This window comes from Microcebus murinus, chromosome 6 (assembly GCF_040939455.1).
Source record: "Microcebus murinus isolate Inina chromosome 6, M.murinus_Inina_mat1.0, whole genome shotgun sequence".
Lineage (NCBI taxonomy): Eukaryota > Metazoa > Chordata > Mammalia > Primates > Cheirogaleidae > Microcebus > Microcebus murinus.
This window is the reverse complement of record NC_134109.1, coordinates 69,247,203-69,272,170: the sequence shown is the minus strand read 5'-3', so window position 1 is coordinate 69,272,170 and position 24,968 is coordinate 69,247,203. Positions and strand designations below refer to the sequence as shown.

The window sequence follows — 24,968 nt, the reverse complement described above, 5'->3', positions numbered from 1 at the left end:
CATCAGCCTAGCTCACAGCAACCTCAAACTTCTGGGCTCAAGCATCCTCCTGCTTCAGCTTCCCAAGTAGCTGGAACTACGGTGTGCACCACCACACCCGGAATTTTTTTTTTTCTATTTTTAGTTGCCCAACTAATTTTATTCTATTTTTAGTAGAGATGGGGGTCTCGCTTTTGCTCAGGCTGGTCTAAAACTCCTGACTTAAAGTGATCTTCCCGCCTTGGCCTCCTAGAGTGCTAGGATTACAGGCGTGAGCCACTGCGCCTGCAATAGCTATTTTGCAGCAGCAAAGTAAAGTGGAAAAAAAAAAGAGTTGTTTGTTGTGTAAGAAAATTTTAAGATAATAAAATGGACAATATTTTTTTTTTTTTTTTTTTGAGACAGAGTCTCGCTTGTTGCCCAGGCTACAGTGAGTGCCGTGGCGTCAGCCTAGCTCACAGCAACCTCAAACTCCTGGGCTCAAGCAATCCTCCTGCCTCAGCCTCCCGAGTAGCTGGGACTACAGGCATGCGCCACCATGCCCGGCTAATTTTATATATATATTAGTTGGCCAATTAATTTCTTTCTATTTATAGTAGAGACGGGGTCTTGCTCTTGCTCAGGCTGGTTTCGAACTCCTGACCTCGAGCAATCCGCCCGCCTCAGCCTCCCAGAGTGCTAGGATTACAGGCGTGAGCCACCGCGCCCGGCTAAAATGGACAATATTAAGAGACATTTTCAACAAATGCATAGTGAACTTGATAAGAAGTTTCCACATAGTCAAGAAGAATTAATAAAATTAGTTTCTTGAAATCAAAATTAAATGTCTGAAATTAAAAAAGAATTTTTTAACAGAATCTGATCTTGTAACTTTATTCAGCTATAAAATGGTTTAGATTCTTACACAAAAAAGAAAACTATTTTTAGGTATGGTAAAAAAATCTATTATTTCAGTTATGGAAATTTTGCAGAAAATTGTGAGAAAAAGGCTAAAAAAAGATTTTTGTAGTAAAAGAGAATTTTATTTAAGCCACCAAACAGTTCCCAATAAAACTGAAACATTTCTAACAATATCAAAGTTCAGTTGATTTAAGATTTCAAAAATTACAAATACCTTTCTTTAGCTTTAAATGAATCATACAATATAAGAGACACTGCCCAATTAATATATTTTGCTTTTTTTTGGTCTCAAATGACTTCTACTTTTTTTTTTTTTTTGAGACAGAGTCTCACTTTGTTGCCTAGGCTAGAGTGAGTGCCGTGGCATCAGCCTACCTCACAGCAAACTCAAACTCCTGGGCCCAAGCAATCCTGCTGCCTCAGCCTCTCGAGTAGCTGGGACTACAGGCATGTGCCACCATGCCCGGCTAATTTTTTCTATATATATTAGTTGGCCAATTGATTTCTTTCTATTTATAATAGAGACGGGGTCTCGCTCTTGCTCAGGCTGGTTGAGAACTCCTGACCTTGAGCGATCCGCCTGCCTCGGCCTCCCAGAGTGCTTGACTTCTAAATTTAAGATATGTTGTCAATTTGTTGCTCCCCTCAAAATCAAAATGAATGGCTCTCCAGCCATATTAGGTTAAAAGTTTGAATTGTGGCACATGCCTGTAATCCAGCACTTTGGGAGGTCAAGGTGGGGTGATCACTTAAGGCCAGGAGCTCGAGACCAGCCTGGGCAACATAGAGACTCCTTTTCCATAAAATTAAAAAAAAAAAATTAGCTGGGCATGGTGGCACATGCCTGTAGTCCTAGCTACTTGGGAAGCTGAGGCAGGAGGATCCCTGGAGCCCAGGAGTTGGAGGTTGCAGTGAGCTGTGATTGTGGCACTGTACTCCAGCCTGAGTGACAGATGGAGACCCTGTCTCTAAAAAAAAAAAAAATCATATGAGACTGATGTTTCCTTTATTGCTTGATTCTTCTACATGACACATATTTAGAATATTTGTGTTCAGTTTTCTGAAACAGACTGTATGAAAAATTCATAGATATAGTTATTAAAAGTTTTTAGCACTTCCCAACTCATTTTATGAGGCCAATATTATCCTGATACCAAACTAGACAAAGGTATCATAAGAAAAGAAAAATAAAGCAGAATATTTCTTATAAATATAGATGTAAAGATTCTCAACAAATATAAGACTATATCCACAACATATAAAAAGGATTACACTAGGACTTATCCCAGGAATGCAAGGTTGATATGAAAATCAATTAATGTAAAATACTATATCAACAAAATCAAGAACAAAAGTCACATGATCATCTCAATAGACACAGAAAAAGCATTTGACAAAATCTAACACTCTTTCAGGATAATAACATTGAGTAAACTAGGAATAGAAGGGAACTTCCTCAGCCTGATAAAGGGCATTTATTGAAACTGCACAGCTAACATGCTACTTAATGGTCTAAGACTTAATGCTTTCCCTCTAAGATCAGGAATAGGAAGTCAGGATGTTCACTTTTGCTACTTCTATTCCACATTGTATTGGAGTCAGTGCAATTAGATAAGACAATGAAATAAAAGGCATCCAGATTGGGAAGGAAGAAGTAAAACTATATTTGCAGATGACATGATCTTATATATAGAAAATTCTAAAGAATCCACTAAAACATGATTAGAACTAATAAATGAGTTCAGCAAGGTTGCATAGTACAAAATAAAATATACAAAAATCAATCATTCCAAGATCGAGGAACCAAATAATATATAAAAAAAAAAAAGAGTAAAAATTTAAAAAAATTAAAAAAAAAAAAAAAATCAATCAGGCCGGGAGTGGTGGCTCACACCTGTAATCCTAGCATTCTGGGAGGCTGAGGCAGGAGGATTGCTCAAGGTCAGGGGTTCGAAACCAGCATGAGCAAGAGCAATACCCCGTCTCTACTATAAATAGAAAGAAATTAATTGGCCAACTAAAAATATATAGAAAAAATTAGCCAGGCATGGTGGCACATGCCTATAGTCCCAACTACTCAGGAGGCTGAGGCCATAGGATTGCTTGAGCCCAGGAGTTTTTTTTTTTTTTGTTTTTGTTTTGAGACATAGTCTCGCTTTGTTGTCCAGGCTAGAGTGAGTGCCGTGGCGTCAGCCTAGCTCACAGCAACCTCAAACTCCTGGGCTCAAGCAATCCTCCTGCCTCAGCCTCCTGAGTAGCTGGGACTACAGGCATGTGCCACCATGCCCGGCTAATTTTTTGTATATATTAGTTGGCCAATTAATTTCTTTCTATTTATAGTAGAGACGGGGTCTCGCTCTTGCTCAGGCTGGTTTTGAACTCCTGACCTCGAGCAATCCGCCCGCCTCGGCCTCCCAGAGAGCTAGGATTACAGGCGTGAGCCACCGTGCCGGCCGAGCCCAGGAGTTTGAGGTTACTGTGAGCTAGGCTAATGCCACGGCATTCTAGCCCAGGCAACAGAGTGAGACTCTGTCTCAAAAAGCAATCGGAGGTCAGGCGCGGTGGCTCACGCCTGTAATCCTAGCACTCTGGGAGGCCGAGGCGGGCAGATTGCTTGAGGTCAGGAGTTTGAAACCAGCCTGAGCTAGAGCGAGACCCCGCTCTACTATAAATAGAAAGAAATTAATTGACCAACTAATATATATAGAAAAAATTAGCCGGGCATGGTGGCGCATGCCTGTAGTCCCAGCTACTCGGGAGGCTGAGGCAGGAGGATTGCTTGAGCCCAGGAGTTTGAGGTTGCTGTGAGCTAGGCTGACGCCATGGTACTCACTCTAGCCTGGGCGACAAAGCAAGACTGTCTCAAAAAAAATAAAAGCAATCGGATTTTGATACATCAGCAATGAACAATCAAAAAATGAAATTAAAACACAATTCCATTTACAATAAGATTTATAGTAGGCTGAATAATGGCCATCTAAAGATACCAGATCTGGCCAGGCGCGGTGGCTCACGCCTGTAATCCTAGCACTCTGGGAGGCCGAGGCGGGCGGGTTACTCATGGTCAGGACTTTGAAACCAGCCTGAGCAAGAGCGAGACCCTGTCTCTACTAGAAATAGAAAGAAATTAATTTGCCAACTAATATATATAGGAAAAATTAGCCGGGCATGGTGGCACATACCTGTAGTCCCAGCTACTCGGGAGGCTGAGGCAGAAGGATTGCTTGAGCCCAGGAGTTCGAGGTTGCTGTGAGCTAGGCTGATGCCACAGCACTCACTCTAGCCTGGGCAACAAAATGAGACTCTGTCTCAATAAATAAATAAATAAATAAAGATACCAGATCCTAATTTTTAGAACCTGTAAATGTTACCTTATTTACAAAAGGGGGGGGCAGTCTTGGCAGATGTGATTAAATTAAGGCATTTAAGGTGGGGGATTATTATGTATTATCCAGGTGGACCCTAAATCCAATCATAAGCCTCCTTATAAAAAAGAGGCAGAGAAGATTTGACAATATAGAACAGGAGGCAATGTGACCAAGGAGGCAGAGATTGGAGTGACATGGCCATAAGTCAAGGAATGCAGACAGCTATCAGCTTGGAAGAGGCAAGGAACGAATTCTCCCCTAGAAGCTCCAGAGGGAGTATGGCCCTGCAGACACCTTGATTTCAGACCAATGAAACTGATTTTGGACTTCTGGCCTCCAGAATGGTTACAGAACAAATTTCTGTTGTTTTAAGACACCAAGTTTATTGTAATTTGTAAAAGCAGCATAGGAACCTAATACGACATGAAAAATAATTTGAAAATCTTAACAATTTAACAAAAGAAATGCAAAACTTATGCTCTACAAATTGCAAAATATTGTTGAAAGAAATTAAAGAAGACCTAAACAAATGGAAATACAGCTCATATTCATGTATTCGAAGGCTCAGTATAAATAACATGGAAATACTCTCCAAATTGATCTATAGAGTCACTGCAATATCAAAATTCTAGCCAGTTTTTGGGGGCAGAAATTGACAAGCTGATCCTAAGATTCATATGGAAATGTAAGGGACCCAGAATAGCCAGATAATCTTGAAAAAAGAAAATTGAAGAACTTACACATCCCAATCTCAAAATTTATTTTAAAACTACAGTAATAGGTCAGGCATGGTGGGATGTAGAGATGGCACAAATGGGTTCTGGAATCCAAAAACTGGAGAAAGAAATTAAAGTGGAGCCTGAGACCCTTAGAAGAGACCCCCGTCTCTACTATAAATAGAAAGAAATTAGCTGGACAACAAAAAATATATATAGAAAAAATTAGCCGGACATGGTGGCGCATGCCTGTAGTCCCAGCTACTCGGGAGGCTGAGGCAGGAGGATCGCTTGAGCCCAGGAGTTTGAGGTTGCTGTGAGCTAGGCTGACGCCAAGGCATTCTAACCCAGGCAACATATTGAGACTTTGATTCAAAAAAAAAAAAAAAAAAACCTATAATAATATAGTGTTGTACTGGCATAAAGATAGACATATAGATCAAGGGAATAGAATTGAAAGTCCAGAAATAAACTCATACATTTATGGTCAATTGATTTTTAACAAGGGTACCAAGACAATTCAATGGGGGAAAAGATAGTCTTTTCAACAATTGTTGCTGGGACAACTGGATATCCAAATGCAAAGGAATGAAAGTGGATCCCTACATCACACCGTGCATAAAAATTAACTCAAAATGGATCAAAGAGTTAAATGTAAGAGCTAAACTCTTACGAGAAAACACAAACATAAATCTTCATGAACTTGTATTATGTAACAGTTTCTTAGATATGATACCTAAAGTACAAGCAACCAAAGAAAAAACAGAGAAATTGGACTTCATCAATTAAAAACTTTTGTGCTTCAAATAATACCATCAAACATGTGAAAAGACAACCCACAGAATGAGAAAATATTTGCAAATCATATAACTAATAAGGGGCTTGTATCTAGAATATGTAAAGAACTCTTACAACCAACAATTAAAAGCCAAATAACTAAATTAAAAATGCCAAATGGGCCGAGTGGAGTGGCTCACGCCTGTAATCGTAGCACTTTGGAAGGCCGAGGCAGGCAGATTGCTTGAGGTCAGGAGTTCGAAACAAGCCTGAGCAAGAGCGAGACCCAGACTCTACTATAAATAGAAAAAAATTAATTGGCCAACTAATATATATATAGAAAAAATTAGCTGGGCGTGGTGCCGCATGCCTGTAGTCCCAGCTACTCGGGAGGCTTAGGCAGCAGGATTGCTTGGGCCCAGGAGTTTGAGTTTGCTGTGAGCTAGGCTGACACCACGGCACTCACTGTAGCCTGGGCAACAAAGAATAGAATTTCTTCAAAGACATGCAAATGACCCATAAGCATATGAAAAATAGTTTAACATCATTAGCCATTAGGGAAATGTATCAAAACCAAGATAATAAGATAATACTTTCATATTCATTAGGGTGACTATAATTAAGAAAACAGATTATAACAAGTACTGGCAAGGATATGGAAAAATTGGAACCCTTTTATTGCTGGTGGAAATGTAAAATGTTGTAGCCCTTTGGAATATAGTCTGGTAGTGCCTCAATGGGTAAACATAGAATTACCATGCAACCCAGCAACTCCACTCCTAGTATATATACACAAAGGAAATGAAAACATATATACAAATGTTCTTAGCAGCATTATTCATAATAGCCAGAAACAACCCAAATGTGCAGCAATTGATGAATGGATAAATAAAATGTGGTATATCCTTACAATGAAATATTATTCAACAGTAAAAAGGAATAAAGTACTGATATATGCTACAGTATGGATAAACCTTGAAAACATTATGCTAAGTGAAAGCAGCCAGTCACAAAAGACTACATATTACATAATTCCATATTAGTAATACATCCAGAATAGGAAAATCTATAAGGACACAAAGTAGATTAGTGGTTGTCTAGAGTTGGGGGTGGGGGTGACGGGGAAAAAGGGCAAGTGACTACTAATGGGTACTGGTTTCTCCGGAGTGGTAAGTGCTGTAAAATTGATTACAGTGATATTTGTACAACTCTGTAAATATACTAAAAACCACTAAATTGTATCCTTTGGTGTATTGTATGGTATGTGTATTAAATCTTGATAAAGCTGTTTAAAAATTTGCTCAGTACATACTTGCAAATATTATGAATTATTGCCAGTTTATGGAACTGTTGAAAGAAATAGAAGAAAATAAATGTAATGATCTTGTATTCTTTGCCAATGCTTCTTGGTTGTTTGAGTCAAAAAGAGTTTTGCAAAGATTTATTGGGCTGTTAACTCCAAGATTTTATAACAAAAGGAATGGTTGTGTTGGGGCTCAGAAAATGACACCCCAAAGTATCACACTTTGGCATACTGAGTACTTTGAATTAGTAGATTGGAAGAACTTAGAAACAGCCTCAGAAGCAAAGTCTCTCACTGACCTCCTCCTGCCCGCCTGTCTCTTGTCCTTCTTTTTCCTCCAAGGCAGGTCATAGAAACTAGAACCCCTCTGCCCCAAACCAGCCATAAAACCTAGAAATATTACTCTAACTTTCCCCAGCTTTTCTTTGTAAGAGCTGGCCATAAAGAAATTTTCTGACCTACCTCATCTGATAGTAGGTCATAAGACCTACTACTTTCATTCCAGAGGGGTCCTGCCCTGTATCTGGGAGGAAGGATTGCTACAGAGATGCCAAGAAGAATCTGAACAGACAGGCCTTGCTGGGTTTCCCCCTCAGTCTATTACTACCAGATCATACCCTTTTCGTCCAATCACATTTCTAGATGCTGTCCATTTTCACTCAACCTAAGCATAAAAATAGATAGTTTTTCCTGGGTCCTTGGGTCTTCATTTCTGAAGGCTACTTTATCACATGAAACTTTGATTAACTAAATTTGTTATGCTTTTCTCTTGTTAATCTCTCTATAGTTATAAGAGTGTTTGCCCTGACCCTTATGATGGGTGAGAGAAGGTATCACACCTTTCTGCCCCTACAGTTGACAAGTATTTTATCAATCAAAACCAAAACAAGGAGGTGTAATGTGTTTTCTCACTAATATAATAATCCATATGAACAAACTAGATTCCAAGTTCCAAGAAAAGGAAAAACTTATTTGTGATCTAACTAGATAGGCATGAAAATTTATGTTGAAATAGAAACTTTTCACAATACAAACCCTAATAAACATTGACTACGCATGCTGTTACAGCACCCCGAGCTTCCAGTGCTGGGCCTGACGTAGCAAATAAATGTCAGAGGAGTAGGTACTGGACACTCTCTCCTTTCTTCTTTCCTGAGTCCAGCAAGACTTGGAAACCTGCATTCTTCCGCTTCAGCTGCCATGATAAGGCGGTTATTTTTTCCTTAACTCCATAAGCTTCACATCAGGGGGTCTAATTTCCAGTCCTAGATTAGCTCGGCCATTGCAGGTAAAAATTCAAGACCATCATTTGCCCTTTCAGTGCTTTATTTCTTAAGGCAGATGATGGGAACAATTAATACCCTTCCAGCTTACTTTACCAGCCTGTGAGAAGCCAGAGGGAGGTGGCATATTTTTAAGTATTGAGAAATGATGAGGGGGGGCATAGTGAAGTATGCACAGCCTGGGTTTGTACCAAGTTCTGCAGCAGACCAGTGTGACCAGGGACAAGTCATTTAAATATGAACTGTTTACTCATTGGCAAAACGTATTCCCTTTCTTGTCCCCAGACGGGTAGGAGAGACGAGTGTCGAGTGTCGAGCGTCGGGGCTGCATCTGGGGCCTTTCACAGCGCCCTCCGGCGTGCAGGAAGAGGGCAGGCGTCCTTGTAGTCGGTTTCTAAACCCCGGCTCTGGGCTCTGGCCCAACTATCTTATTTACACATGAAAAAGGCTCAGAGACTGAGTTGCTTGTCCATGGTCACACAAGGAGTACTATTATAGAATCGATCCAAGGACCACGGCATCTGTGAGGAATCTAGAGCGGCCCTCGTTGGAGAAGCAACCACCAATTGCGGTTTCGCAACGTGGACACCTCAGAGAGAAACCGAGGCCCGTCACCTAGCGGCGGGTTTGGGCGCTACAAGGAAAACGCCGTGAAAAAGACACTGGGCACTGCGGCATCCGGGAGCCAATGCGTTCTCAGGTCGCTCGGCTAACTGCTTTTTTCCATTGGTCCTTCTAACTTTCAATCAATCATTTGCTCATCTTTTATTAGATAAGCCTCAATCATTCTACTCAATCTACCAATGATATGCTTTTTCCAAGCTCATCTTTACGCCAAGCGCTATTAGAGTTCCTCCCAAATCTGAAGAATTTAGCCAGTTCCTTTATTCCATTGGCCAGATCAGATTCCTCCTCTCGTCTATCCTGTTCAGGACGGAAGTGAGAGAGTCCCTACTCCTATTGGCTTAGATTTGCAAGCGGTGGTTGTCCATCAAATTAACGTTGGCGCTAAGGAAGTACGGCTCCGGAAGGGGCGGGCCTTGCGAAGATGGCGGCGCCGGTGAGTTTAGCTTGGAGTCTTCTTCATGTAGCTATTGTGGACATTTCCTCTCTTCTCAGCGGCCCGAGGCAAACTATTGGCACAAAGGAAGAGTGGTGATGAAAGTTACTTCAGGGAGGTGGCCTCCCTGACACAATGGAGCAAAAGCAACAGTAGGGAGACAGGCCAGGAGTTACCGCTCCTTTCCAGTAACCACAGGGGCTGGCTTTGAGGCGAGGCTGCATGTGCATCGGAGTGAGAAGGCCCCGAGTCTGGTGTGTCTGAAGCAAAGAGGGGAGTTTCCCACCCGAGACGTTGCGCCTTTTTAACCTGGATGAAATAATGACTTTTTTCTACTTTTTCTCTCCTTCCTTTAGGATATGCTGGACTCAGACCTGCCAAATGCTGTGACACTTTTGAAAAACCTACAGGAGCAGGTGAGTAATGTCAGCCCTTTGGAATAGATTAGTCACGGATTGGTTTTGACTCTGTGTGCCTCACCTTCAAACTTTGATGATTTGGGGACAGATATGTAAATGCTACCAAATACTGTAAGAGTAAAATGACTTAATGAAAATCCTTTCAGGCCAGAATTCAAAGTAATTGATTTCTGCGAGGAATATAGAAAACTATAAGAATAAATCATCTGAATCAGGCTGGGCGCTGTGGCTCACGCCTGTAATCCTAGCACTCTGGGAGGCCTAAGGCCGGAGGATTGCTCGAGGTCAGAAGTTCGAAACCAGCCTGAGTGAGACCCCGTCTCTACTAAAAATAGAAAGAAATTAATTGACCAACTAATATATACAGAAAAAGAATTAGCCGGGCATGGTGGCGCATGCCTGTAGTCCCAGCCACTCAGGAGGCCGAGCCAGAAGGATTGCTTGAGCCCAGAAGTTTGAGGTTGCTGTCAGCTAGGCTGACGCCACGGCACTCACTCTAGCCTGGGCAACAAAGCGAGGCTGTCTCAAAAAAAAAATCATCTGAATCATTTTCCTTTATTCTTGGAGCTAGGGGAAACCAATGCTGGGAAAGGTGACTTGATTTGCCCTTTGGGTGCCCAGCTAATATATGTTTATATACAGGTGCACCTCCATTTAGTATGGGGTTACATCCTGATAAACTCACTGTAAATTGAAAATATCAAAAGTTGAAAATGGCTGACTGGGAGCTTTGGCTTGCTGCCACTGCCTAGCATCATGAGAAGTAAGGTTTCTACAGAATGTGTTTTGCTTTCAAATTCTCTTAAAGCCGTAAAGTCATAAGTCTAACTTTTCTAAGTCAGGGACTGTCTGTAGTTCTATGTATTGTAAGTTCAACCAGTTACAGATAAAGTTACATTCTTCCTATCACCACTGTCTCAGTCCTCGTCCCCTCCCCATAGTTTGGTAAAGGTAGTTTCTTCTTTAACAAGAAGTGGAAAGTTTTTTCTGCCTTTTGAAGTACCATCTCTCCACTACTTTCCCAGAACTGAAAAGAGAGTACTATACTTCAATGTTTCCTATAACTTTTAGGTGGCATTGTTCAGCTTTTACCCTTCACAGTTCACAGATGTGACTCACTATACTCTAAACAGCTGTTTTATTTGGGCTAATTTCAGGTGATGACTGTAACTGCACAAGTGCAAGCACTGACAAAAAAAGTTCAAGCTGGAGCCTATCCTACGGAGAAGGTAAGATGTACTTAAAATGTAAGCATCCCCTAACTTCATGTTCTCACTAGTTCTTCCATTGTAGATTTATTATGTCTTATACGTTGTAAGTACTAGAGCTTCAAAGATGAATGAAATCCAGTTTCTGTGCCGGAGTTTAATGGAGGAAAAGCAAATAGATATAATCAGTAGTGATCACTTACAGAGTCATGAGGAAGGATGTGCTGGCTGAGGGGAGAGATGAATTTAACTGCCAGAGGAGCAGAGGTTGTCAGGGAAAGCTTCTCAGAGGAGGTAACAGAATTTTGAGAAATAAATAGGAGTCAGAAGGCCAGAAAGAAACAGCATGTGCAAAAGCACAAAGACCTAAAAGCATGGTGACATTGTGGGAAAGGATTTAAGTCATTTTTGTGGTTGGATATACATTTTGTGTTATGTGTAGGAAATAAGACTGGAAAAGTAGTCACTCTGTGAGGAGCATTTGTAGGCCAACCAAGGAGTTACTTTTGTATTTCATCTAATCCAAAATACTACTAATTGTGGCATACCACTTAATTTATGTACTAAGAAAACATGTTGCCTCTTCATCTAAGGCATAATGCTAAGATACCATTGATTGAAAGATGCATCTTGATTTCAGAGATGTTAAAATATGAAAACGGTATGTATCTTAAAATTGAAGTTTTCAAAGTAGTGTCTGGAAGAACCTTCTCAGGGATCATTGGTGTGGAGCAATATAGAAGGGTGACTCTAGATCTCTTATTCCTGCTTGAACTGAAAAACATTGGTATTATCTGTTTTATATATTGAGCTTTTGTCATAAGGTATTAAGCAAAATATTCCATAAGTAAGCAAAAGTATGGAAATTATTATAATAGGAATCACTGAAAGATTTTTAAGCAAGGGAGTTATAGCAGATTTGTGCCTTTAGAAAGATAACTAACAGCATTTTTAATATATTCTCTTTTTGCCTTTTCTTTGTCATCATTCACTTTTGTTTTTATTGTCTATTTTTATTTTTTTTTGAGACAGAGTCTCTCTTTGTTGCCCAGGCTAGAGTGAGTGCTGTGACGTCAGCTTAGCTCACAGCAACCTCAAACTCCTAGGCTCAAGCAATCCTGCTGCCTCAGCTTCCCAAGTAGCTGGGACTACAGGCATGCGCCACCATGCCCGGCTAATTTTTTCTATATATATTAGTTGGCCAATTAATTTTTCTATTTCTAGTAGAGATGGGGTCTCGCTCTTGCTCAGGCTGGTTTCAAACTCCTGACCTCGAGCAATCTGCCCGCCTTAGCCTCCCAGAGTGCTAGGATTATAGGTGTGAGCCACCGCGCCTGGCCTTTTTCTTATTTTTAAATCTTTTCTTTTTCCTCTCATACCCTTGTAACTCAATTTGAACTTGACAATGCCCAAGCATGTCAGAAGAACCTACTCTTCAAATTCTTACCGGTCTTTGTCCTGGTTACCATGATTTGATCCATTTCAATGCCTTTTTTGAGACAGGTGAACTGCCAGCATGTTTCTTAGATCACTATGTATTTGTTTATTCATTGAACAGATATTTATTGACTTATCTTTTATGACCAAAGATTTTACTAGGTTCTTTACTGGTTAAAAAGTGCTTCCATGGCCGGGCGCGGTGGCTCACGCCTGTAATCCTAGCTCTCTGGGAGGCTGAGGCGGGGCGGATTGCTCAAGGTAAGGAGTTCAAAACTAGCCTGAGCAAGAGCGAGACCCCGTCTCTACTATAAATAGAAAGAAATTAATTGGCCAACTGATATATATATAAAAAATTAGCCGGGCATGGTGGCACATGCCTGTAGTCCCAGCTACTCGGGAGGCTGAGGCAGAAGGATCGCTCGAGCCCAGGAGTTTGAGGTTGCTGTGAGCTAGGCTGACGCCACGGCACTCACTCTAGCCTGGACAACAAAGCGAGACTCTGTCTCAAAAAAAAAAAAAAGTGCTTCCACATTATCTTATTTGCGCCTCATAATTATTCTTGGTGGAAAGAAGGGAGTATTATACATATTTTAAAGATAAAGAGACTGAGGTCGCAAGGTTGAGTGACTTGCCCAATATTTGACTACCAAATGCCTAATTCAGAACTTAATTTGTCTGGCTTTAAACCTTTTACTTTCCTTCTATACCACACTAGTGTTGTTCTCAAGAGCTTAGCATGTTGGTTTAAAGATACCTAGGGCTTAGGTGTTAAAGTCAGACTGAGTTTGAATTCTAGCTATATTCCTCTTACTGTGTAATCTTGGCCAAAGTATTTAACCTCTCTCAAATAGATTTTCCCAGGGCTGTGGACTTTGTCAGTTTGATTTTATGCAGTCACAATACTCATTTGTTTTATTTAATAGCTATAAGTTAAGTCAGTGGATACTTGTATTTCTTTCTTTTGTGATATGGGTTTGCCTTACCTGCTTCCAGACATTTTTCTATGCATATAAAAATGTGTGCATCATGCTCCCATGCCCCCACAATTGGAACCATATTATATACACCTTCTACAACTTGTGTTGACATGGATTTCATTTCATATCAGTACGTATAAATCATTGTTTTTCCCTGTATCATATAAGTCTGTTGTATGGGGATAAAAATCGGTGATTATTTTGATTAAATTAATTAAAAATTTGGTGAAGTGTGGAGACATTTTGTGGGTTTTTTTTTTTTGAGACAGAGTCTCACTCTGTTGCCTGGGCTAGAGTGCCGTGGCATCAGCCTAGCTCACAGCAACCATAAACTCCTGGGCTCAAGCAATCTTACTGCCTCAGCCTCCGGAGTAGCTGGGACTACAGGCACCATCATATCTGGCTAATTTTTTCTATGTATATTTTTAGTTGTCCAGCTAATTTCTTTCTAGAGATGGGGTCTTGCTCTTGCTCAGGTTGGTCTCGGAACTCCTGAGCTCAAACGATCTACCCACCTTGGCCTACCAGAGTTCTAGGATTACAAGTGTGAGCCACTGTGCCTGGCCTGGAGACATTTTTGATTGTTACAGCTTGGGAGCGGGCATTAGTGGGTAGAGGCCAAGGATGGTGCTGAAAACCTCCAATGCCCAGGACAGCCCTCCACAACAAAGAATTTTCTCTCTAATGTCAATAGCTCAGAGATTGAGAAACCCTGTTATAGTCTTTTGGGGATATATTTTATGGGTTTTTCTTGTTGTTATTGTCTTCCATTAATTCTCTGAGTTTTGCTTCTTGTGTTAGCATAATTTTCTCCTTTGGCCATCTTAGATATAGCAACTTCTTGACACTACTCCAGATGACATCTTAGATATAGCTACTTCTTGACACTACTCCAGATCTTTCACTTCATACCCTATATGAACTGATTTAGGAAAACTTGAAAAACATCCTATTTGTCCAAGATTCCTTCCTGATTCTTTGGCTAAAACCAAATCTGCAACTCTTACTGTTTTGTTCATCTCAGGGGCTCAGCTTCTTGGAAGTGAAAGATCAGCTGCTGCTCATGTACCTTATGGATTTGAGCCACCTTATCCTGGACAAAGCCTCTGGAGGGTCTCTTAAGGGACATGCTGCAGTTTTGAGACTGGTGGAGATTCGCACGGTATGAAGCATTTGGCATGTTGCAGTTTTAGGTTTCTAAATTTTTTTTCTTTTGAGATGAGCATCTTACTATGTTGCCCAGGCTGGTCTCAGACACCTGGGCTCAAGTGTTCCACCTACTTCCCAAGTAGCTGGGACTGCAAGTGTGTGCCACCATGCCTAGCAGATTTCTAAATCTTCAACTCTAAGGCTGTCACATGGTAGCTCTCATTTAAGTGGGTATTCTCTTGTTAAAGTAAGGAAACCAAACACACACACAAAAAGTATTTTTCTCTTCATTTGCTCTACTTTGTGCCTTATCTGGTATATAGGGACTCTGGTGTATGTTTGATTTGGGGAAGGGGATGTAATCACATTTAACTACCACATTGCAGGTTTTGGAAAAGCTTCGTCCGTTGGACCAAAAACTGAAGTATCAAATTGACAAATTGGTCAAGACTGCAGTGACAGGCAGCCTTAGTAAGTGAAGGGACCATGATAATGTTGTGGGGACCATCATAAAGTTCCAAAGTTTATAAAATCTGGGTGTTTTATTTCAGGTGAGAATGATCCACTTCGTTTTAAGCCTCATCCCAGCAACATGATGAGCAAGGTAAGGGTTGCATTAGCCTGTTGATTTTTCCTGACGGATCTAGAATGGGCCTTGTGGTGATCCTGGATCTCCTGGGATTCTCTTATGACTTGATTTTTCCAATTTGTGCCTTAGAATGCTGAGTATGAGATTCCCCGTTCTCTCTCTTATTTATATTCCCACCTCCCCAGGGTACTCCAGCTTTGGGATTTCTTCTCCCAAGTCTGACTAATCCTTCCTAAATTTGTGGAGATTATGTCTTTGTAGTTGAGCTCTGAGGATGAGGAAGAAGATGAAGTGGAAGATGGCCATTCTGAAGCTTCAGGGAAGAAATCTGTAAAAGGAGTATCTAAGAAATATGTTCCACCACGCTTGGTTCCAGTACATTATGGTATGAATTGTGGCTGTTGCCTCATCAACATGAATTGTTTCTCTTTTCCTTTTCTCTGTTTCTGGGATAACATCTGCTGATTTTTATTATATAGACGAAACAGAAGCTGAGCGGGAGAAGAAGCGTCTAGAACGAGCCAAAAAACGGGCATTGAGCAGCTCTGTCATTCGTGAACTTAAGGAGCAGTACTCAGATGCACCGGAGGAAATCCGTGATGCTCGGCATCCTCATGTTACTCGCCAGAGTCAGGAGGACCAACATAGGTCTGAGCCTTGCAATTAGAAATTATTTCTATGCTATGGAACACGGTCCTCATGCTTTAGATGAATGTGATTAAGCTTGCTACCAAGAGAATCAATGTTATATAGAAAGTGGAGTAAAAAAATGTGAGATGATAGTTGTATGAGTTAGGAGCTTGAAGTACAGAATAGGAACTGATAAAAATGTTTTGTTTTTTCCAACTGTTTTAGGCTAAAGCAAAAGCTGTGCAAAGATGAATATATACAGATTCAAATAGTGTGACTTTAAAATTCTGTATTTCACTGTCACAGTTACCACTTTTGTATAGAGAGCAATAAAGGCAGGTTTTTATGATGGCATTGAGAGTGCTAGATAAGTTCAGGGAAGGAAAGTAGAAAAGAAATTGTAACTTGAATATGTTCATTAACTTTGCTCAGAGGCAATCTCTATAGTTAATGGATTTGCATGAAAGGGCCCATTTAGGTAATCTTGTTTATCGAGCTTAAATATAAAAAAAATTTTGGTATAATGTTTTAAATATTAATAGTACTATGGATCTGCTATGGGTTTATTTCTGGGATGAGGGAAGTTCTAGCACAGAGACCATTTCACCGAGGAAGCTTACTGAGCATTCAGGAAGTTCTTACTAAATGCAATGTTCATCTGCTATGAAACTTCTTGAGAATTCCCTGAACAAGGGATGAGTAAATACCTGGCCCCAAGTTCTGGGCTGGAGCTTTCCATCTCTGTAGTCTAAGCCTGCTATAAACAGTGTCTGTTTTCTCCGGCAGGATTAACTACGAGGAGAGCATGATGGTGCGTTTGAGTGTCAGTAAACGAGAGAAAGGACGGCGGAAACGAGCAAATGCCATGAGCTCACAACTTCATTCTCTCACGCACTTCAGTGACATCAGTGCTTTGACAGGAGGGACTGCTCATCTTGATGAGGTGAGACTGAGATACAGTAGTAGGAGGTGACCTTTATGTTTGCAGTCAAATGTATGTGGGGCTTATTACTGTGAGGAACATGGGAAGGTATGCTGACATTTAGGAAGCACACTGCCTTTCCTTTACTTCTCCATCTGTCTGCAGGATCAGAATCCTATTAAGAAGCGGAAGAAGATACCTAAGAAGGGTCGGAAGAACAAGGGTGAGTGAACTGCTAGGACTCAGGTGATCAAGTTTAAGGTGGAGAATATGAATTGGGACTCAGGATTTGCCATCCTAGGTCTCACCAACCCTTATAGTATTGCTTCCATACTGGGCAATATCTCCTTAGGTGAGCTTTAATTTTTCTTCTTGCCTAAGCTGGAAATCAGCATCATTCACACAAGGAATTGCTGGAATCCATCTCTAAGGTTCCGCAGTTCCTGTTAAGGCTTCCTTAAATAGAACTATGAAAGTGTCACTTAAAGGGACCATTATCCTGTTTCAATTTCATTCTTCTAGTCTTATGTCCTGGGAAGATAGAAAGTACTGCTTAGGACACCTACCTCTTTTGAGCCCTTCTCTCTAGATATCCGTTTTTCCTGTCCCTTCAGCTTTTCCAACTGTCCTTTGCCTCATTCTTGGTTTCCCTTCCTTTCAGGTTTTCGGAGGCGGCGGTGATTATGGGTGTGCATATATATATATGTATATTTTGTCATCCTGAGATACTTCTAATTTCATTGTATGTAGGTTTTTCCTTGGAATTCATTAATTGTTTGCTTTGGACATATGGAAAGATCCTTACTAATAAAAGTGATTTTATTTAATGAATTAAAGCCCCTTTTGCACATGTATTGTATGAATGGAATCGCTGGGTATGGGCTGTTTTTGGTGAGTGAGTGAAAAGATGAGATGTTTTTGGAAGTATGAAAAGTTTGGCTTTATATAGTTTCCTTTGATAATGTATTTTTCCCAGACACTAAAAATTGGTTATTTTATAAAAAATATTCTCAAAATTTTTTAGAATAGTATAATCAACTCTTCCAACCCACATTGCCCCAACTTCTGTATGATTTGTTACAGTGCAATATAGGTATCTCAAGTACATGGATTTTAGGTTTTATTAATATATCTGGGCTGACCACCAGGTGGCATTAGTGGTTCAGGAAACCTTTGGAGCTTTACTATAATCAAAAGCAAGATAGAACCTTTCCACATCAGCAAGAGTTATTCTTGTCTCCACTTGTCTGAATGTTTTTCTTTTCTTTCTAAAATGGCATGAGCATAGGACTGATCTTTGGTCAGTTACTGAATGAGTTTGTAGAGAGTAGTAGAGTGAATGAGAAGGCTAGAGTGAAGAGTTAGTATAGTCTAGTGTTTTTCAGCCTCTTTCACCCTCCTTCAAGTAAGGTCTCCATTTACCAGAGACAATAAGGGCCAGCACTTTACGAAGAGCTTTCAAAAGAATGCTAACAAGCAGATGGACAGAAAATTTGTAGCTTGACAGCCAAAACAATGAAAATCCCACAGAAATATCAGCCAAACCCAAATCAGGAGACTGGTGGGAGTTATATATGATCTTGTAATTCTGTCCAGAGAATAACTTATGTTGTTGAGAGATCCCGGAGGCCTTGAATAATACAATGAAACGAGGGATACAAAGAGAGAGATGTGGAGTGTAGAGTTAATCTGTTGGAGTTTTGTTGTTGTTTTTTAAGAGAGAGGGTCTTGCTATGTTTCCCAGGCTGGAGTGTAGTGGCTAGTCACAGGTGTGATCATAGCTCACTGCAGCTTCAAACTCCTGGGCTCAAGTGATCCTGCCACCTCAGTCTCCCAGGTTACTGGGACTATAGGCTCATGCCACTATGCCCATTTAGCCCATTGGAATTTTTAAAAGGCTTTGAGTCTCACAAACATCTGATTTTAGTGTCTAGCATTCCTGGGCAGTGTCACAGGAATATAATTTGGTCATTATATCACTAAAACCTTGTTAATTCTGAATCTATGAATTTGGATTTATTTTAGCCTGCCTGATTGGGGCAGGAGTCTTTCTTCAGTCAGCTGTAGCCTGGTAGAAAGTAGTGGGGAGACTGGACCTCTGAATGCCTTCTGCTAACTCTATTTTTGGCCAAATCACTTAATGTCTCTGGCCTTTAATTTCCCTCAGCTTGAAAATGAATATATTAGACCGAATCTCTGAGATTCTCTCCCAAGTCAAAGGGCCTAGAGCTTCTGTGAAAGACATCAAGATGGGCTTACTTCTGGTATCTCTAACTTTTAGTCCCTGGTAGATCTGAGGGATCCTAACATGTCCTAAACCCTCATACTTCTATTTCTTCAAGTAAATCAACAAAGAGCCACAAGAACAGATTTAGAAATTTTTTTCCCTTTCTGGCTGAACTAACTTTATGAGTGGTTCAGCTCAAAAATGCTTTAGTTAGGACCACCACATTTGCTTGTTGGTTAGTACCACTGTATTTGTTTATAACTTATTAAGACTTTTGGATTATGGGAACTACCAGGGGAAAGGAAGTGCTACTCCTTTACAAAATTTATGACATTTTCCTTTTCCTAGTGAGGAAGCTGAGGGTAAGCAATTTGTCCAAGGTCAAAACGGCTAATAAGTTGGAGAACCAGTGCTTGGGGAATGCTGATGGTGGAGGACTTCAAGTGTCCTGTGGTTCATGAAAATCATCAGGGGTGTTTTTTTCTTTTTAAAAACATTTGTAGGTCGTTTATAACCACTAGTTCCCCCATCCTTACTGCCCCATTTCTGCTCAAGGCCTTGCCTTCAAAGAAACCACAATTCCACTATTTTGGCCTCTTGGTGGTATAGCAGTCAACAGAGCAGGTAAGTCCCTGCCTTTGTGGATCTTACATTAATTCAGTTAAGTTTAATCCCAGGGCATCTTGTTTTCCCTGGCTTTTAGGCATTATTTGAAAGAGATTTCAGCTAGGCACAGTGGCTCATGCCTGTAATCTTAGTGCTCTGGGAGGCTGAGGCGGGTAGATTGCTCAAGGTCACGAGTTCGAAACCAGCCTGAGCAAGAGCGAGACCCTGTCTCTACTAAAATAGAAAAATTAATTGGCCAACTAAAAATATATAGAAAAAATTAGCTGGGCATGGTGACACATACCTGTAGTCCCAGCTACTCGGGAGGCTGAGGCAAAAGGATTGCTTGAGCCTAGGAATTTGAGGTTATTGTGAGCTAGGCTGATGCCACGGCCCTCTAGCCTGGGCAAGATAGTGAGACTGTCTAAAAAAAAGAGAGAGAAAAAAATGAAAGAGATTTCTAACAAAAAGTTGAGTTATTTCTGAGAATATTTGTACTAGAGTCATCAAACACTGTTTAGAGTGTATTGTTTGACAGAATTTTCTATAGATTCTCAATATTTAAAACAGGCACAAGTGGGGTTACTTTGATTGAAGTGGGAATTGAGAGGTCCTGAAGTTCCATGTTCTTATGACTCCCTTTTCCCAAGATTCTTGAGATGCTCCTAGGAACCTTTAGAATTCCTCAGAACATAGTTTGAGAACCACTATTAGTGTAGTAGAGCAAGGGAACTAAGAATTTTAGGATTTTTCTATGGCTGTTCTATTCACTTTTCTTCTTTACCTTATTATTCCTATGTAGTTCTCTCGTGTTTAAGACCACATGAATTTCAGATTTCCTCAGTGCAGTGCTAACAATAGCACATTTCCGGTGTTCACTAAGCCTGTCATTAGTGCACACGCCTGTTCAGTTTTATAATGTGATGGTAAGAGAGTCCCAGCTTTATTCTGTACAAGTAGTTTAGCATTTTTGCCTTAGTTTTTTTCATCTTAGGAGGTAGGAAAGAGAGTTTGACCAGGGCCTGTTTTTGCCTCAAACACTTTGTTTTTAGGATTTTGTGAAGGCGTGGGGAAATATCTGTCAGGAGTTTATAACAGTCTTCATAGATACCTTCTTAGAAAAGAGACATTTCATTTATGAGGATGAGATGACCTGATTACAGTATATCTGTTTTCAGCACCATGGAGAGTTCAAGCTCCCCTCATTCCTTGCCTTGGGTCGGTGGAAGGCACATAGCTAAACCAACTCACAGAGCTGCATGGTATATACCTGTCCATTTTCAGAGTTCAATTTATCCGTCCAGTATTCAGTTCTGATTGGTACAGATTGGGTGAGAGTCAACCACACTCTTGAATGTCCCCCGTCCTCCCTGGAATCTATTAGATCTGTAAACCCCAGATTCATGGCAACAATTTGGCCAACTTGAGTGGAGGGAGGCATATGGGCAGAATCCTGCGTTCTGCTTCACCGGTAACATCATTCATATTATGATGCACAAGATTTTTACCAATCCTTGAGGAAAACTCTTTCCCCTACTCTCCTTTGCTTAGAGACCCTTGAGGAGACTTAAAATTGCTTTTTTATTCCTTGGGCCTCTTTTTCTGCCTCTGTGTGGGAAAAGGCATCATTCCTCTGGCTCTTTGCCCAGTCTTGCTTTTGTATGCCTTTGATCTTATTGTTCAGAGGGTCTCAGAGCCCCTCTGAGAAGCCCCAAGAGCCATGCCTTTGCATGTTTAAGCTATTGATGCTTTTGAAATAACAGAGTGTCGCTGTGTAAGAAGTGTATTAAAGGTCTATCTCAAACAAATTTGGGTCAATAGGTGGCAGTAGTCACTGAGTCCTGAGGCCCTGACACCCCCTAAACCCAAGCATGTTTGATGGCCATTATATTTAAGGAGGGACATGAGAAAGGAGGTCACATTGAGATAAAAATGGGGAGAAAAGCAATCCCTTTTGGTGGAATCCAGGAAATGTTGAAATGTGCCGGATTCCTTCTGTGGAAGTGTTGTATGGGGGAAGATTGCTATTAGCTAGTGAAAGGTGCTGACAGAAAAGAGTAGACCCTCAGAATTCGGGGAGCAGATCTAAGATGTGGGTACTAGGGCTTCTTCAAGCTATATTGAGGCAGTGTTAAATGAGGACCAGAGCTGAAAGGATACAGTAGGATTAGAGGGATTGGGGGGGAGCGAGGGGCAGAGCTGTGTGAAGGAACCATGGAAAGGGTGGGCTGTGAAAGGGAGGACTGCGGTTAGAGGGGGAAGGGTAGGCTGCCGCAATACTGAGCCTATCTAATGGGGGAGGGGAGGGGAAGATATTGGTCTGTGCTGCAGCTGCATTGGCTCCCCTCCCCCACACTTTCCAAGGAGCCAGAGCAGTGCTGGCAAATCTGTCTTCGTGTATTTATTATTATTAAAAATGTGACGGATCCTTCCTCCCTGGAAGCACAACAAATACTACTGATCACATTTCCCTCTCCCCTCCCTCTGCAGAGCTTTTGCATTCTCTCTTTCATGCTTTCCACCCTGTCCTCCCCCACTTGGTCTGTTTGACTGGTGGGGGGGACCCTTCCTTTCCTTTCCTTCTCAGAGCTTGGTGGCTCCCTGGGGGTTTCTAATGGTGCTTGTGAGTTTTTGAGGCAATGCTGGGAGGAAGCAGCTGAGTGAGGGGCATTCATTGCTCCAGGGAGGGAGCTGTACTCTCCCTCATCCAGTGGGGAAAGAAAATCACTTAGAAATAAAGATAAAAATCCTTTCTCCAGCTAATGAAAGAAGAAGCGGGCGCTCACATTCCGTTGAGTACCTGGCTTTCCTCCTTTTTCATACCCTTCTTCTACTGCCTGAATTCTGAAGGGAAGAGCCCTTTGTAATGGAAAAAGCCAGGAGTTCTGTCTTTCCTCCCTTACCTTGTTAAGTCCTTGTCTTCCCAGGAGAGCCATATACAATTTATTCTTTTAGCCTGGGTGTTGTGTAACTGAGAGGTTTGAAGGGCAGAGTCCATGCTTCTCCCTCCCCACCTGTACCCCAGACTGCCATGCCCAGGCAGGGTCTCTTTTGTTGCTGTCTGTAACCCTTCACCATACCCATAGGTGGTGCTGCTGTTGCTCTGCAGGCAAGGCCCTCCTCCCCAACACCATCCCTCCCCACCCGACGCCCTCCCTCTTTCCCTAGCCCTCTGCTGCCTGATTGTTATTCCACCAACGTCTCCTCTACTGTTCCCTTCCTCAAATTAATTTTGTGGCGCTCTTTTTTCCGCAGTGCCATCTTCTTCCCCTCCCCCACTCCAGCTCTCTTGCTTTCTCTCTCTCTGTCTCTCTCTCTCTCTGTCTCTGTCTTTTTCTCTCTCTCTCTCTGCAGGATCTCCATCTCACTTCCCTATCTGAAATCTATACTCTTTCTTACCCCTTTCTTTTTCTTTATCTCTTCTACCCTAGGCATCTTACAGATGACTCCCCCAATGAAAGGACTGTGGATGAGAGTGGTTTAGAAGAGAATGGGGTGAGGAGAACTGAAGGATCAGTATTGAAGACTAGGTAGAATAACAAGGCTCTACGAGGGAACCGGATGGAGATGAGGGAAAGAGGATATTGTTTGCTGTCCACATCTATTCAGTTCCTGGATTTGGATAGTGAGAGTTTAGCTGCCAAGGGATCCTGTGTTATATGAGTCTACAGAATTTCATTCCACATGCTGGGAAAATGGGAGTTAGGGAATAGCAAGAATTCAGATAATAGGGGCTTCATCTAAAAACTTTTGGGTTAGATTGCTAAGGATACCTGTACTTTTGTTACCCTGTAATTTTTGAAAACTGGAGGAAAACCATGCTCTAAAACCTGTTCTTTGGTCCCTTGGGAGATATCTTGTTACTGATTTTTTTGTGTCCTCAGAAGGTCCTTACCTGGGCAGCTATGACACTTACATGACAAGCACCCTGGCTTTCTGGTCATTGCATCATTGCTGAGCACAATTCTGGCTGCAGGACCTCAGCTCGATTTTGTAGTCAGCTTCCTCTTTCTGTCATTCTATGTCTCCCCTTTATCTCAGCTGAATTTACATGGTTCCCCCACTCAGCCCACAGCTCCCTTGATTGTTTAGCCTTTCCATAATATAGCCCAAGCTCATCAGAACATTACCCCAGCTTCTGCCTCACCTTTCTTCTTTATTTGAAAACCTTTCATTGTATGACCAGTACCGTAGAACCCTCAGCTAATTTAGCAGTATTGTTGATTATAAAATTATCTAATTTCTAGGATGGCTAATTTTCCTCTTACTAGATTATTCTTTATAAATTAATAGCATCCTGGTAACTCCCTGGATAGTGCTGTGTCTTTGCCTTGTGTGTGTCTTAGGAATGGTCTACAGCAGGCGTCCTCAAATTACGGCCCACGGGCCACATGCGGGTGTTTTTGCCCGTTTGTTTTTTTACTTCAAAATAAGATATGTGCAGTGTGCACAGGAATTTGTTCATAGTTTTTTTTTAAAATATAGTCCAGCCCTCCAACAGTCTGAGGGACAGTGAACTGGCCCCATGTTTAAAAAGTTTGAGGACCCTTGGTCTACAATACAGACAGTATGGCCTCTTGATTCCCTGGTGGGAGGATATCTTCCTTACTTAAATGGCAGTCCCAGAATGACTGGCTTCCATTTCCCCAGCATCTGTGAGTCAAGGCTGACTCCTGAACTACAGAGAGAGGCAGTTTGCTCGAGCCACAGGGAAAAGTGGTGACTAGAACACCACACCCTTCACCTTATCATCTGAGCTGTGGAGCTGCCTGTGGAGACCTGTCTCTTGTCTGCCTCTCCTGTCTTCTTAAAGTGTGTATATATATTGGTGGAGGCAGAGGCCAGTGGCCTTTTTGTTTCCTCAACTGATTTTCCTATTGCCTTTCTTAGAAATCTCTTATTCTAGTCAAGAGACTCTAGTTAGGACTGTGGTCTCATGTAATATAAACAGTGATCTCTGCTTAGATCCTTCTTTTAAAAGCAAGGCTAATAAATATTTGTTGCAGTGAATGGTAGAGACTTTTCAGCTTTAGTATCCTTTTGAATAGTAATAAATTTTTAACTATTTCTTCTCTAGATATTACAGTGCTGTAGCTAGAATTATTTGAGTTTTGTTTTCTTCCCCTTATAGGCCCTATAGGGGGAAGTGATTTAAGACTGTGCAAATAAATCATTAGAGCTGGCATTAAAACCTATATTCTCTAACATCTAGGTCTGACTTTTCCTTTACTACCCCTTGGAAACCAGTGCCCCGATTTCTTCCCCAGAGTTACTGACAGCCTTGAAGGCAGCAACACAGCCAGGTTTTGTGTCTGAGCCAGTTTGGGCTGGCCTGCTGAGGGAGAGCACCAGCAGTGGGAGAGCCAGGGTGTGGGCCAGGCTGGCTGGGTGGGGGACCTGGCTCACCAGGAGGGG

At 41.4% G+C, this 24,968-nt stretch overlaps 1 protein-coding gene across 2 annotated transcripts in view; it reads left to right on the top strand.

Annotated features, from left to right (window-relative positions):
• NGDN (neuroguidin) overlaps positions 1-18,177 on the top strand; it is a 301,612-nt gene extending 283,435 nt beyond the window's left edge. The window contains exons 2-12 of one of the 2 annotated variants that reach the window (XM_012752839.2): positions 9,362-9,386; positions 9,743-9,802; positions 10,963-11,034; positions 14,455-14,592; positions 14,966-15,050; positions 15,131-15,183; positions 15,430-15,553; positions 15,648-15,816; positions 16,585-16,741; positions 16,886-16,943; positions 17,382-18,177. In XM_012752839.2, the coding sequence (XP_012608293.1) occupies positions 9,375-9,386; positions 9,743-9,802; positions 10,963-11,034; positions 14,455-14,592; positions 14,966-15,050; positions 15,131-15,183; positions 15,430-15,553; positions 15,648-15,816; positions 16,585-16,741; positions 16,886-16,943; positions 17,382-17,401 (948 nt within the window). In that variant the 5' untranslated portion in view covers positions 9,362-9,374 and the 3' untranslated portion in view covers positions 17,402-18,177. Of the gene's footprint in view, positions 1-9,361; positions 9,387-9,429; positions 9,641-9,742; positions 9,803-10,962; positions 11,035-14,454; positions 14,593-14,965; positions 15,051-15,130; positions 15,184-15,429; positions 15,554-15,647; positions 15,817-16,584; positions 16,742-16,885; positions 16,944-17,381 lie in introns of those variants that run through there. The other variant, XM_012752840.2, reaches the window with a different exon arrangement.
• The last annotated feature ends 6,791 nt before the right edge of the window (positions 18,178-24,968 follow it).